General features: G+C 37.7%; 2 protein-coding genes across 3 annotated transcripts; one reads left to right on the forward strand and one right to left on the reverse strand.

Annotated features, from left to right (window-relative positions):
• Positions 1-1615: 1615 nt before the first annotated feature.
• Positions 1616-5334, forward strand: LOC133740364 (probable 1-acyl-sn-glycerol-3-phosphate acyltransferase 5). Of its 2 annotated transcripts, none has more exons than XM_062168313.1 (4): positions 1616-1749; positions 2090-2869; positions 3081-3211; positions 4683-5334. In XM_062168313.1, the coding sequence occupies exons 2-4, from the start codon at positions 2304-2306 to the stop codon at positions 5120-5122; spliced, it is 1137 nt and encodes a 378-aa protein (XP_062024297.1). In that variant the 5' UTR covers positions 1616-1749; positions 2090-2303; the 3' UTR covers positions 5123-5334. The 2 variants fall into 2 exon arrangements, with proteins under 2 accessions (XP_062024297.1, XP_062024296.1); XM_062168312.1 differs by lacking the exon at positions 1616-1749 and adding an exon at positions 1833-1977.
• Positions 5335-11079: 5745 nt separating this feature from the next.
• LOC133737291 (histone-lysine N-methyltransferase, H3 lysine-9 specific SUVH4-like) lies at positions 11080-13257 on the reverse strand. Its single transcript, XM_062164884.1, has 6 exons — positions 13250-13257; positions 12940-13170; positions 12549-12834; positions 11535-11582; positions 11345-11434; positions 11080-11193 (listed from the first exon to the last, which is right to left on the reverse strand). Exons 1-6 carry the CDS (start codon positions 13255-13257, stop codon positions 11080-11082), a joined length of 777 nt encoding a protein of 258 aa, XP_062020868.1.
• Positions 13258-13715: the final 458 nt, after the last annotated feature.

Consider the following 13715-nt stretch of genomic DNA (forward strand, 5'->3'; position numbering starts at 1 on the left):
TTCTGTGCCCCACAAGTGCAATTCTCCACTGTATTGTACGAGGCAAGCTCATCCCAAAGTGCCTTCAATTTGGTATAGTAAGTAGCGATTGACATCTGGCCTTGTTTAATCTTGTAGATGTCTCTTTGAACTTGGAAGATACGTGGGGCATTTCCCAAGGCGAAGCGTTCCATGAGATCTTCCCAAATAGCATGAGGTGTTGTGCAGGAGAGGACTGAGTCAGCAAGGTCTGGTTCAAGAGAATTGAGAATCCAGGATAAGACCATGTCGTTGCATCGTTGCCATAAAGCATGCTCCTCTGGTTTCTTGATTGCAGAGGGTTCTTTGATCGCATCGGTGATGAATCTGATCTTATTCTTCGCACTCAGTGACATCCTCATGGCCCAATACCAAGAGTTGTAATTGTCTCCTGTCAATTTCTTGGAGACAAGGATGAGACCAGGATGGTCTTAATGATGGAGGAATAACAGATTTGCAGATTCATCAGAGGAGGTGTCGCTGGTGCCGCTACCACCATTGGGAGTTTCAGAAAAGATATCATCTCCAGCCATGAAGGGTTAGGGAAAACGAAGAAGGATAAAGGCTGCAAAAGAATTTGCAGAAGAAAGAAGAGTCAGGACGTTGCCTGCTCTGATACCATAAAGAATTGTAATTGTGACTGAATTAATTTTTCTTCTATTGATAATCACCGATATATATAGATATACAACCTTGATCAACAAGGAAACCCTATAATCTAGGGATACAGATAATGCCATAATCCTCCTGTACATGATTTCCTAAAGATACAAGAAATCTATTCCTAATTACATAATATTCTCAACAAACTATAAATGACAGTTAGTAGTTCGAATCAAGGACAAAAAGTTCGGATATCGAGGATACATCGACTATCCAAAAAATAAAAATATCAACAAAAATATTGAGAGAGTATCGATATCGGTAGATATTCAAGGAAATTGATGGAAAGTTGGACAAAAAAGTGAAAGTTTAAAATAAAACTTTAGAAAATATTTATTCGACTATATTATCTACTTTATTTGAAAAGAATATATTGAACATTAGCCAAGGCTTAGCTCAGGACCCCACTACTCATCGTATTTGGTTTGGTATTCCTACCGCACACGACTTCGAGAGTCATGACGATATTACTGAGGAACGTCTTTATCATAATATTTTTTCTTCTCATTTCGGGCAATTATCAATAATGCTTGGCAAGGAAATTTTGAGGCATGGGTACAAGATCCTTTACTTCATTTCAGAATGACGCGTAGTGAATAAAGGTGAATAGGTATACATAGAATCACTGACAAAAAAACAATTACTGAATTTGACTTAATACATCCCAAATTTTGCTAAATTTATCGATTTCTTAGTCCTTAGTTCGAATTAACCTTTGGTTATTTTGCAAGTTTCCACCAATTTTTTTTTCTTGTTATTTTACTCATGATGTTTAACTCCGGGTCTAACCGATACCGAACCGAAATTCGGTCTAAACTCTCCGAAATCAGTTTCAAAAAAAAAAAAAAAAAATGATCAACAGAAAATTGCGGTTCGGGTTCGGTTTAAGGCCCAAGCCGAGCCAACCCGAACAGCGCCCAGCCTCAAATTTCCACCGCCTTTTACAGTTTTTTACAAGGCAATACTGGGGTCCACTGCAGAACAGAGCTCCTACTCCATCTCAAACTCAGTCCCTTCCTCACAGCCTCTCCTTCACAGCCAGCGAAGCTCGGAGACCACCGCAACAAGGTAAAACCACTAACCACAGTCACCGACTTCCCCAAAGTTCAATACTTTCTGTTCGATCTAACTTCCTTTGCTTCTGATTCGAATTTTCATTACTTTGGGAACCTCACTGCAATTGCTATCTCACAATCGATTCTAGATCCGTCGATTAGGTCTTGGTTTCCTAATTGTTGGCTTGATTTTTCCTGAATTGAGTTGGGTTGATTGGGGAGCAGCTAGATTAGCACATTGGTATTAGAATGCATTTACTGTTTTATATGATTTAAGGTTGACCTACCATGAAAGTGGGTTGAATGCATGATACATGTCATTGCTGACTCTCTTCCTCACTTTCCTTATGCAGGACTAACTTGTGGTTTTTTATTCCGAGGCATCGGCTATATAAACTGTCAGGAGTCGTTTCTTGAAGCCAAGAACATGATGCCCTGTATATTCTGCTAGTATCTTGTTTGTCTCCACTTGGTTTCTTGCAATCAGTGAACATTTGGTGTGACCTGGTATTCCCATTAGGATCGTTGTAAGCGGATATTTTAGTGCAGTGATTGAGTTTGAGTGATATGGATGTTCAAAGGCCTTCAAATAATGCCATGAGTGCCCGTCCGTTAACTCCACTACGAGCAATTAGGGGTGTGGTTTGCTTAATTGTGCTTGTTTTGACTGCCTTCATGATGTTAGTGTATTTTGGCTTCATGGGCGCTGTTATAGTTAGGATTTTCAGCATACCTTACAGTAGAAGAATAACAGCTGTCTTCTATGGTGCTTGGATAGCTTTATGGCCTGTTCTTTTTGAAAAGATAAACGGGACTAAAGTTATCTTTTCTGGAGAAAGTGTTCCCACAGGGGAACGCATTTTGCTTATTTCAAATCATAGAACTGAGGTGGACTGGATGTATTTGTGGGACTTGGCATTGCGCAAAGGACGGCAGGGATACATAAAGTATATCCTTAAAAGTAGTTTGATGAAACTTCCTGTATTTGGTTGGACGTTTCACATAATGGAGTACATTTCCGTGGAGAGAAAGTGGGAGGTCGATGAACCAAATATGCGTCGAATGCTTTCAACTTTAAACGATCCTCAAGATTCTCTCTGGCTTGCTCTTTTCCCAGAAGGAACAGATTTCACGTAATTTCTCGTCCTGCTTCTGCTTTCCTTTTTATTGTAGACTTGGTATTAAGTTCCTGAGCATTTTATCTTGAGTAATTTAAGATACCAAAGGATGCAATCTAAGGGTGATTGATCATAGTTAAATGTTCCTGCATGTATAATAGTTAAATATTGCTTCCTCTTATCTAAGGCATGTATTGAGATTTTTCTTCCCAACTATTTTATGCAGTGAGCAGAAGTGCATCCGTAATCAGAAGTATGCTGCTGAACATGGCTTACCTGTACTAAAGCATGTCTTGCTTCCAAAAACAAAGGGCTTCTATACATGTTTAGAAGAATTAAGGGGATCTTTGGATGCAGGTTGCCTTCTTTACATATTATTTGGGGTTTACACTTTCATTTCACTGAATCCTGCCTGGTTTCTTCTGTACAATTTAAAATTTAAAACTTCTTCTCTAGAATGGCGAATAATCCTGGAAATTGGTTCATCTCTGGCTAAATATACTTATAACTTAACTTACATACATGTCTTTTGGAATTTCTGAATTGTAGTTTCAATTGTTTCCTAATGAAAAATTTTCCAGTCTCTGTTTCTTGAATTTATATTTCCTTACTAATAGTTCAAAGAATGGACCTTTAACATTATGCTCATATGGCTTTCCCCTATTTCTAGAAATGGCCAGCTGGGCGGTACAGTGAGTCCTTTGTTACTCAATTAGGGGCCTTCTTTCCTGTTATTTCAAAGAGTTCCCAGTATTTGAATGTGTGGATTTTATTCCACAAATCCATTGATGATGTGTTTTCGGTGTAGGGACTGTTTAATATGAAGGTGACACCTCAGAGTCTTATTGTTAACAGTTCAAGGCAATGACATTTTCTGTTGAATTTCCTTATTGTCATTCATCTTCCAATCCACTTAACTTAATTCTATCGGAACACTTCTGATCAAAATTATTAAACACTTGGGTTGATTTTCACAGTGAATTCATTGTTTATTGCTTATTGTATTTGTAATAGACACAACTAACTTGGATTGGCTGTAATGTTTGAGTTACAAGATTTGCTGCTTCGTTGCTCTGTGTTTCCCCTTGATTACTGTATTTGTCTGATAGTAGTTTCCCGTTAAGAAATCCGTCAAACTTATAGTCCAGTAATGAAATAAATGCTCCAGTTTAAGATAAAAGGTTTATATGACAATATATGATTCAGATGGAAAACAAAGGTGCCTATGGTTCTTTGCATTGCAGGATGGATGGTACATTTAAGAGCTAAAATCATTTTATCACCTTTACTTTACACCTAAAATCATTTGTGTCCCCAAACTTCTAATTTGATCACATATGTCCTTATACTCTCCAATATGATCAACCAATGCCATTAGTAAACTAATTCATCAATTTCTTCATAAATTGGTGATGATGAGAGTCCACTTAGGGTCAGTTTTTTGCTTTGGACATGTAAATGGTGTGTTTCTTGCATGATTGAAAGCCAAAATCTAGTTTGAGTGGGCAACACTATATGAGGAAATTGATGGATTAGTTAAGTTTTGGCTATAAGCAATCACATTGGAGAGTACAAGGGCACAAGCTATCATATTAGAAGTTTAGGGGCACAAATGATTTTAGGTGTAAAGTTCAGGGTGGTAAAATGATTTTAGCTCTACATTTAAAGGCTAACCTACAGCAAGTCAATTATGCCTGCTAAATTAATTTTGTGTTTGTCATTAATTGGGTTAATTAGCTAGCTATATCTACTACAATATCTCAGAGGCGATTGTGCTAGTTTTTCTTGATTTTCTTACACTGTACATTGGTTTCTCTGTGTACTGCAGTTTATGATGTGACTATCGGCTATAGGCCTAGTAGTCCGACTTTCTTCGACAATGCCGCTGGGGTGAACCCTACTGAAGTTCATATGCATGTCCGACGTATCCCACTTGATAATATTCCCTCATCTGAAGACGAGGTTTCGACTTGGCTAATGAATACATTTCATTTCAAAGACCAGTTGCTCTCTGATTTTCATTCTCAAGGCCATTTTCCCCATGAAGGAACAGAAGGTGAACTCTCTACTCTGAAGTGCCTTATCAATTTTATGGCAGTAATTATCGCGACAGGAACGTGTACATACCTAACCCTTTTCTCGTCCATCTGGTTTAAGATATATGTATCTTCCGTTTGTGCATATCTCATATCTGCTACTTACTTCAATATTCGACCATTGCCCATTGTTAGCCTTTGGAAAGGCTTGTTTAATTGTAAATCATCTTAGATTATTATTATTGAAGGAGTGTCAACAGGTTCCATGTATGAGTTTTGTACCGGTTGTAATTTTTAAGTGGGTAGCAATAGCATAAGTAGTTTCCTTCTCACGCAGAGTAGATGCATCCAAACTTTTAGATTGTATGATTCAAGAGTTTTCTCTGCCAGCAGGCTTGGTATGGTGTTTGTTATTATTTTACTTGACGGTTCTATTTGCATATCTATACAACAAATTTTCTCATTCAAAAGCAACTTTTGGCCAGCAGGATTGTTTTTTTTAATCCCTGTTGATGGGAAGCTACTGAACTATTGTATCATTTTTGGTCTGCCTCCATTGAGATATTGCATTACTTTTGAGAGGAGGCCACCAAAAATGATGCAATAGTTCAGTCGCTTCCCCCAAATGTAGGATTTTGAAAATGCAATTGCAATTCAGCGAGTACCGACCAAATAGTCTGGCATGATTTTTTCAGATTGTTGAAGTTTTCAGTTCCGAAGAGGGTTAAAACTAAGGTTGATGCATATTTTGCTTTTTCCGTAACCACCATGCCAAATGAATCTATCCTAGAGGCTACTAAAGATACATGGTGAAATAGATCAAGAAAGCTTTTCTGTAACCTTTAGAATCTCACTTAAGACACAACTTCGAGGTCGCAAGAGCTGGAGGGAAAACCCAGATAGCATGAATTATTGACCAAAACTGTTGTATCACCTCTATAGTTATAGCCGGATTAGGCTTTAGATAATTCTGTAGAATGCTGAGCTACCGAATAACCAGATTTAAAGAATAGAGGTACTGTGATGCCAGACCATCCTGTCACGGCCAGCAGTGGGATTCAATGGAGTAGAGAGAGTGCTTGGTGCTTCATGTGCACGGAAAGTAGCACTGATGAGAAAAGGAATGCTGAATCACTCACTAGAAGCAGTGATTAAACTGTGTACCTTTGAATGCACAGGTAATAGAGTACAATGAAAAATAAACCTGAAGTTTAATGGGGTTGGGATCCATCAATCTCCCCAGATTTTGACCCTGAACCGTCTCCAAAAGTCCAAGTAAAAGAAGGATGTCTAATTAGTTTATCTTGTAGGGAAGGGTAGTTGGGAACTTGGGATTTCCTGCATCCAAAGGGTCCAGTCCCATTTCAATAGCATTGCTTGATTAGAGGTAAGCAATGTCACCTTGTTGACATAACTCACATATGTCAAATGTATTCCTTTGACCCCTCCATTTCCCCCGACACCAAAAGCTACAAATTTTTGTTGGAAAGGCTTGACAAAATTTTCCTTCACATTAATTACACACTTCTCATTATTTTATTGCATTAATTACGAACTTTCCGTATAACTTTCCAAGTGTTTTCAAGCAGTAGTGAGGAAAATTCATGGAAATATTAATTTTCTACCCAATGGGAAAGATAAAAAAAAAAAACTTTCTTGTTCACGAACCAGAAGAGGCTAATTAAATTAAAGAAAAGATGGGTCAACAGGTTCACTTTAGAGCTGAAGCACTGTCAGCAGTTATACAAAATATGCCAAACATTTTGATAGGATATACACCATATATTACAAAAAACACCAGCTTCTAGAATTCAGTTTAGTCAATCAATTTCTAGTTCCGGTTGATCAGAATTCAGAACAATGCTTCATGACAACAAATCTTCTAAAAATCTCACTGATCAGGTTTAACTTTTCAGGTTAAGCCTACAAAATATTTTTCTGTTTATTTGATCGAGCTTGCGGTTTAATCGATCCTTCCTATACTTCATGACAAGAGCTGCAGGATTTGCGTATTCAGCTTTTCACAATCTTCCTAATCAGGTCTAACTTTTTATATGAAGTCCCCAAAGCAAAAACAATGTCTCCCTGTCATTTACAAGAAAATCTATAATCATTTCATCTGGAAGTGGAATGTACAATATAGTTACATGAAGAAAAAGATGACTTTGCGAAAGGGTTGTCAAGTCCTGCATTCCAAGTATATAATATTTTCAGCAGAAAGAATTAAACATGCAAGTACTAAATAGAATGTGAAGCAATATATAGGTCGCAACGTAATTATCATATATTTGAAAAAATATATATATATTTAGTTCACCTCTAAAGAGCACTGTAGATGTCTTCGTTGTCTTGCAAATTGCTCCTGCACATCATATTAGATATTAGAAAAGCAAAAGTCCTATCCCCAGCATAAATTACAAATTGCCTGCATATTAGAAGAGTTGTAGCTCCTTAACAGATATCCCAAATTAAGAAGCATATCCTTCTGGTTATTAGAAGCATATCAAACTTTGAAATCAGTAAATTCAAGGCACATTGAGTGCATACACAGGCATATCGCCGACTAACCCTGTCGGTGCATGGTTGTTTCTCACCTTTGGTACCAGAAATCCAGAATCGTTGGCGTTGAAATCGGGTATTGTTTTTGCTTTGAATCAAGTATTATACCAGTGGAAATTGAAGTGGATAACAAGGATGTACTAAGAGTTGTTCTTTTTTTTTTTTTTTTGGATAGCAAGAGTTGTTAATTGTGCAAAATGTTGCTGGGCAGAGGAAGGACTGCTGGTAGAGGAAATCAAATTGCTCACGCTTGTGGTACCCAAAAAAAAAAAAAACCTAGAGAATGCAGCAATGTTACCCACTCTCTAGCAAAGTTTATTTTGTTAGAACATGAAACGCAGTGTACTGAAACAGGGCCAGACCGCCAGAGTGGCTAATGAAGGTCATTAACGATGACCTAAACAATTGTAACCTTAATTCTTATTGAATGAAGAGATTATATTTGAATCTATATGAAAAGTTGTTATATAACAAATGACTAGTGCAATAATTTGCTTTTAACTAAACCGGTCACCTGCTGAAAGTAGCTAGGGTTTTGATGAAAGAAGAAGATGAGGAAGAAGATGAGGAAGGAGAAAGTGTAACAGCGAGAGAGAGAATTGAGAATAGTGATGTAATTGCTTGATTAAACTTGAAGTGTTACACTGTAACAATGCTTGACTTTATATAGCAAAACCTGTAACTAATCATGACTAATTGGTTACTAATTAACCCTAATTAGTTAAGCTCAGCTAATTAGTTAGGCTTGGCTGACTCGGTTTCTTGCTGAACAATTTCAGCCTTCCACGTGGACTTTGGAGAAGCCTTGACTTGATTGTTGACTTTGACTTCAAGACTGGTTTGATCATTCCTACATCACCGAGTGACAAGCATATCAGTATAATTTCTTGGATAATTCTTTGCTTGATCCTATTATAAATTTGACATATATATATTGACTTGCAGAAATTTATCATCATCAAAAGGAAGTAAAATGAAAAATTTAGAATGTATAACATACATTATTCTTAACCATGGTCTCAAGAGATAAAGTGGCGTATTACTTGAGTAGGCAGATTATATAAAATGAAATAAACAAAATCTTTTCAAAAAATTTCAGCAGGACTTTTGCTGGCATGGTTTTGTCCAATTTGATGCACCACACTGACCACAGTAAGCATATAACCCGCACTCACGCTCAACCTGCAACCAAAAAACTGCAACTGTAATGATAATATAAAAATACAACCTGTTTGGCTCCAATTTTGCTGCAGCTGGTCAACAGTCTCTTTTCTTGCGCGGGCGTGCCAGCACCGTTCGGGTGCGGTCGTCGGGGGTGTCCCTTGACCTGACTTCTGTCGAGCGATTGTAGACGAGGAGAACACCAACCTCGTAGTGGGATTCTTTGTGCCTCGTGGTGAGGACTTTGCTGAAGTTTCTTCTTGTTCACAAGTCGATACTCAATATTGCAGATTGAGCAGAGCGAAATCACCGGGAAGTATTGAGATCTTGCTAAAGCGTGACTTTAGCTTGGCTGGGTTGCTAGGGCGTTACCCTTGCTTGGCTGGTTCTGTAACCGTTGTGGTCGCGGCACTACCGTCGGCTCCCGAGGAGACTAGGACCGAAGCACGTTGACAGAGGGTTTGGTGGCACTGAAAGTCGGCTTCTGAGAAGACTAGGACTAGGAGTGTGATCACCGGTAAGAGAAAGAGAAGGAGAGGAGTTGCTCTTGAGAGGTTGCTCTAGAGAGAACTTAGATCATCTTAGAGATGTTTTGATGTTGTGAATGTGTATTTTAGAATGAGAGGAGAAGGTGTTTATATAGGGAAGAAAAAGAAGAGTGAAATGATGAGTGGAAGAAAAATAATGAAAGTGGAGTATGAAAGTGATTTGTAAAATATGGAAAAGATAGAGAAATGATGAAATGAAAGCAAGGCATGAAGGTGCAAAAACATGGAAGTGTGATCTATTAAAGAGATTGTAGTAGAAAAATATATCCAAGGAAAAAAAGAAAAGCATCTAGCTTTCTTCATGTGGGTAGGAAACATGAACATGTGAATATTGAGCTGGTTTTAGGTCAGTTTCTGCCCCTTTATTCCTTCAATTATTTCTCCAACAAGCCTTCAGAATGAGCCTTCGACTTCTTCATAAAAAATGTTCCACTATGAGTGTAGATCATCCTGACAAATTTTCAGAGCTTTATTCCGTGCGGTTGGGCTGGAAATGCTGCTGGACCTCTTACAGGTCCAGTTTTCCAGTTTTGCTTCTGTAGAAAATTGGACTGATTGTTTGAAGGCCTTCCACTCAAAAATAGCTTTGGCACTCTTCATAAGAAATTATCCTTGGGATGTCTAGTATTAATCTGGAAAGTTTTAGCTCATTTAGATTTCATTTGGTTAGTCTGTCGCCCCTCCTTCCTTGTTTAGCTCGGTTTCTCCTAGCCGAAGTAGGAAAATGTGCTAAAGTTAACTTTTTATGCTTCCATGCTTCCATAGTAGGCTTTATTTAGCCTCTAAATATATATTTCGAGCTTGTCGACAATATATAGCTTGAGCCACTGACATTGGCTCAATTTCTTCAACACATGCCTTGTCAGGCCAAAATGTTCATTTTGGGTCCAAACACAACCATAACATTTCGTCAATGATCATATATACACTAAGAAGCACCGAAATGGGTACGAGTTTCCGGATACGATACGATCGGAACCGTGGAAACGGCAAATCTTAAATGTAATAGGAAACGGAAACGTGAAGGAAACGCCAATTAAATATATATATATATATATATATATATATATATATATATATATATATATATATATAAAATTAGAAAAAAAAAATATGAAACATAAACAAAGTACTAGTTCATGACCTCTCTCTCGATCTAGGTCTGTTTTTTTTTTTTTTTCCTTCAATTTTTGCAAGTAAAAAGTCAGTATTACCCCCACATTTCCTATTTATTTATATTCTGGCGTTTCCACATTGGATACGGACGTTTCCAAACCGTTTCCAAATTCGGATACGCGTTTCCGACCCGTTTCCGTTTCCGAAACGGGAAACGCGGCCATTTTGGCGTTTCCATGCATCATAGTATATACAGTACAATACAGTATATTTTGCCAGACATGTAGGTACACTAAAGCACCCAAAACCACCGGCTGTTTTGAATTACGACGTAGACTTGTATAGTCTCAGAACTTGACCCACAGATGTGGCAGGACCAAACATGTAAGGGTCAAGTGAACGAATTGCATTGGGTGACGTCACTTATCTGTGGGAAACTGGCCATGCCTCTATGGCCTTAGTCTTAAGGGGGAAGAAATTAGTCTATGTGAAGGTGATGAGTGTTGGTCTCTTGAACTCTAATTACATTACTCATTCACTATATACCAGGAGAACTAACTACGATGGAGCTGTGGAGAATGAAAGCTTAGAGTACTTGTGACAAATGATGTGTTTGTATAGTATATTTTCAACAGTGGGCATAAGTCTTTTATCTACAGGCTTAAAGAGAAACTGATGAAGTGGTGCTCAATAGTTGGCATCCCTAGCTTTTTCAGTTTTTTTTTTTTTTTTATCCTTAAACTAATTGATCCAAACAAAAACATATGTAAGAGATGCATTTGGATTTCAATAAACACAATCTCACCTAAATTAAGCGTTTCCTGCAACTTGGTGTACCACAATAGCAGTCCTTCTTAATGACTTTGCCCTCTTCGTCCTTGAGACTATCAATTGGATAGCCGTAAAAAAGAGTAAGCTCCTATCAGGCAGTACAAACAACTGTCAGCTACACCAATAGGAAAATCTCAAATTTGAATCCATAACATTAAACTTAGTTTCACTATAACACAGTACTTATTACTTCTTGAATGTTAAACAATTAAAACTAAGACTTTGATAAAGAAACAAACCTCTAAACTCTCTATCTTCCTTTTTGCAAAAAGTATGACCCGAGCTTGTTGCATGGCTTTAGTGATATCAGGGTGCCTGTGTGTGACACACTGGGTATATAGATTAGGTTCACAGCTATGATTAATGAATCGAGATATATATATTTCCACGGTGGGCTGCATCGATTGTAAACTCAGGATCATTGTTAACCTGATCCATCTTCACCGACTCAAGTCCTGGTATAGCATTTGATGTCGTCTGTTAAATTAAATAAATGAATACATAACTGTATTAGTATGAAAGACAAATGATGGTACAAATGAAAAAGTAAATCTTTCGAGAACAAGTACTTAGAAAGAAACTGTTGGATGTTGTCATATATAATTTTAATTGCTTCTACTTTGTATTTGAACAAAATATAATTGAAACCACAACTTGTTGATTTGATTAATTTGCAATAGCAAATGAAGAATGAACAGATCAACTTAACCCAGCAAACTTGTGTACTTGAGTTTCTGAACTTGTTCACACTTTTACATCAACCAACACTTCCCTTATATAGGGTACAAGATTAACCTACAAAATATCTAAGATGAAAGCATATTAAACTAGATTAAAAGTACTTTAGATACAAAATATCTAGCTTGATTTGAGTGGAGCAAACAGTAATGCAAGTTGCTGTAAAATATCTTTCATCGCAGCTAAGACTTTACCGTAGCATGTTTCGCGACAGCGAACGGACTCAACCTTTAGCGAATGGACTTAGTTATTCCGCGAACTGTTATTCATGAACACTACTTCTCAACGAACTCGCGACTTACTTTTCCCCCCAGTGCTGTCATCTCGCGAACGCACTTTTAGCAAACATTCGCGACGAACTTACTTCGCAAACATTTCGCCCCAGTGACCTCATCTCGCGAACGCACTTTTAGCGAACTTTTGCGGCGAGCTCACTTCATGAACTTTTCGCGGATGGAGCAGGAAAGCATTAATTCTATCAGAAACAAGGGATAAAGTTGAATAGAAGGAAAGAGACAAAGGACCAATATGGAAGATCAAATTTTGGGTTAATTATTAGCTGACAAAGGAACCTCTGAAGCACCTGAACATGTTCATCTTTCTAATGGGATTATCTCCGCTAACTCGAACTGTCCTTTCACCAGAAGGGTGACTATGAGAAAAATAAAATTAAGTAAAGAGAATATTAAAAGAATGAGGCATTACCCCTCTTTCCTTCAATTGTTGGAGGCAGTCAATGTCATATAGGTAAAAATTCGTCTCTGTTGCACCATCATCTAGATCTTCTATCCTTCTAAGCAATCCTAGATATTCGCACAATGATTCACCAATGGGTATAGTTGACAGTGTCCTAACAGCCCATCCCTTGTCTACTGTATGATAAAGCTCAAGTGAGTATTTCAACTGATTTTGAGAACTCCGTAGGACACAATTAGGTTCACAGCTACATCTTTTACTACATTCAAACGCTATGTCTTTATGGCCAGATAGTCTGCATAAGTGGTACAGCATAAGTAAGTTCATCGAACTACGATATTAGTATATTGCTAAATAATAATATTGACTATCTACATTTGCAGCATAAACAAATTCTCACCTGCCAAGCTTATATGGTAAGGAGCCATTAAGCTGAATGCAAGGACAACTGTTGGCTACACACTTTGGTCGGCAATTGCACCCAATATAGTCCTCTAGCTTAATGAAATTTTTTCCAATTATCATCTTGTTTATATACCGGAAATCTTCGGGTAAAGTGGTAGAGTCAGCCGGTTTTCTAACCCGAATGGGAATTGCCTCTAAGTCATTAGCCACGTCACGGCTCAAAAACCTACATCAGCCAATATATATGAGTTACACGCTTAAATTTTTTTAACCTCATAAAGCTTATTTAGTATTTCATTGATTACCAGGGCATCTCCAGCTTATGTCCAGATCGAACCTGTCACGGGAGTTACAAAACAGGTTATAAAAAAATTATTGATCACTGGATCAACATAATCATCAATATAAATAACCAAGAACGACCACAATGCTGATAGAATTAATGTTTTCCTGCTCCATCCGCAAATGTTCGCTAAAGTGCGTTCGTGAAGTGAGTTTGCTGCGAATGTTCGCTAAAGTGCGTTCACGAGGATGACTTCACTGCGGGGAAAAGTAAGTAGCAAGTTCGCAGAGAAGTAGTGTTCGCGGAATAACTAAGTCTGTTCGTGAAGGTTGAGTCTGTTCGCTGTCACGAAACATGCTACGGTGAAAATCTTAGCTGCAATGAAAGATATTTTACAGCCACTTGCATTACTGTTTGCTCCACTCAAATTAAGCTAGATATTTTGTATCTAAAGTACTTTTAATCTAGTTTAATATGCTTTCATCTTA

Source organism: Rosa rugosa, chromosome 3 (assembly GCF_958449725.1).
Source record: "Rosa rugosa chromosome 3, drRosRugo1.1, whole genome shotgun sequence".
NCBI lineage: Eukaryota > Viridiplantae > Streptophyta > Magnoliopsida > Rosales > Rosaceae > Rosa > Rosa rugosa.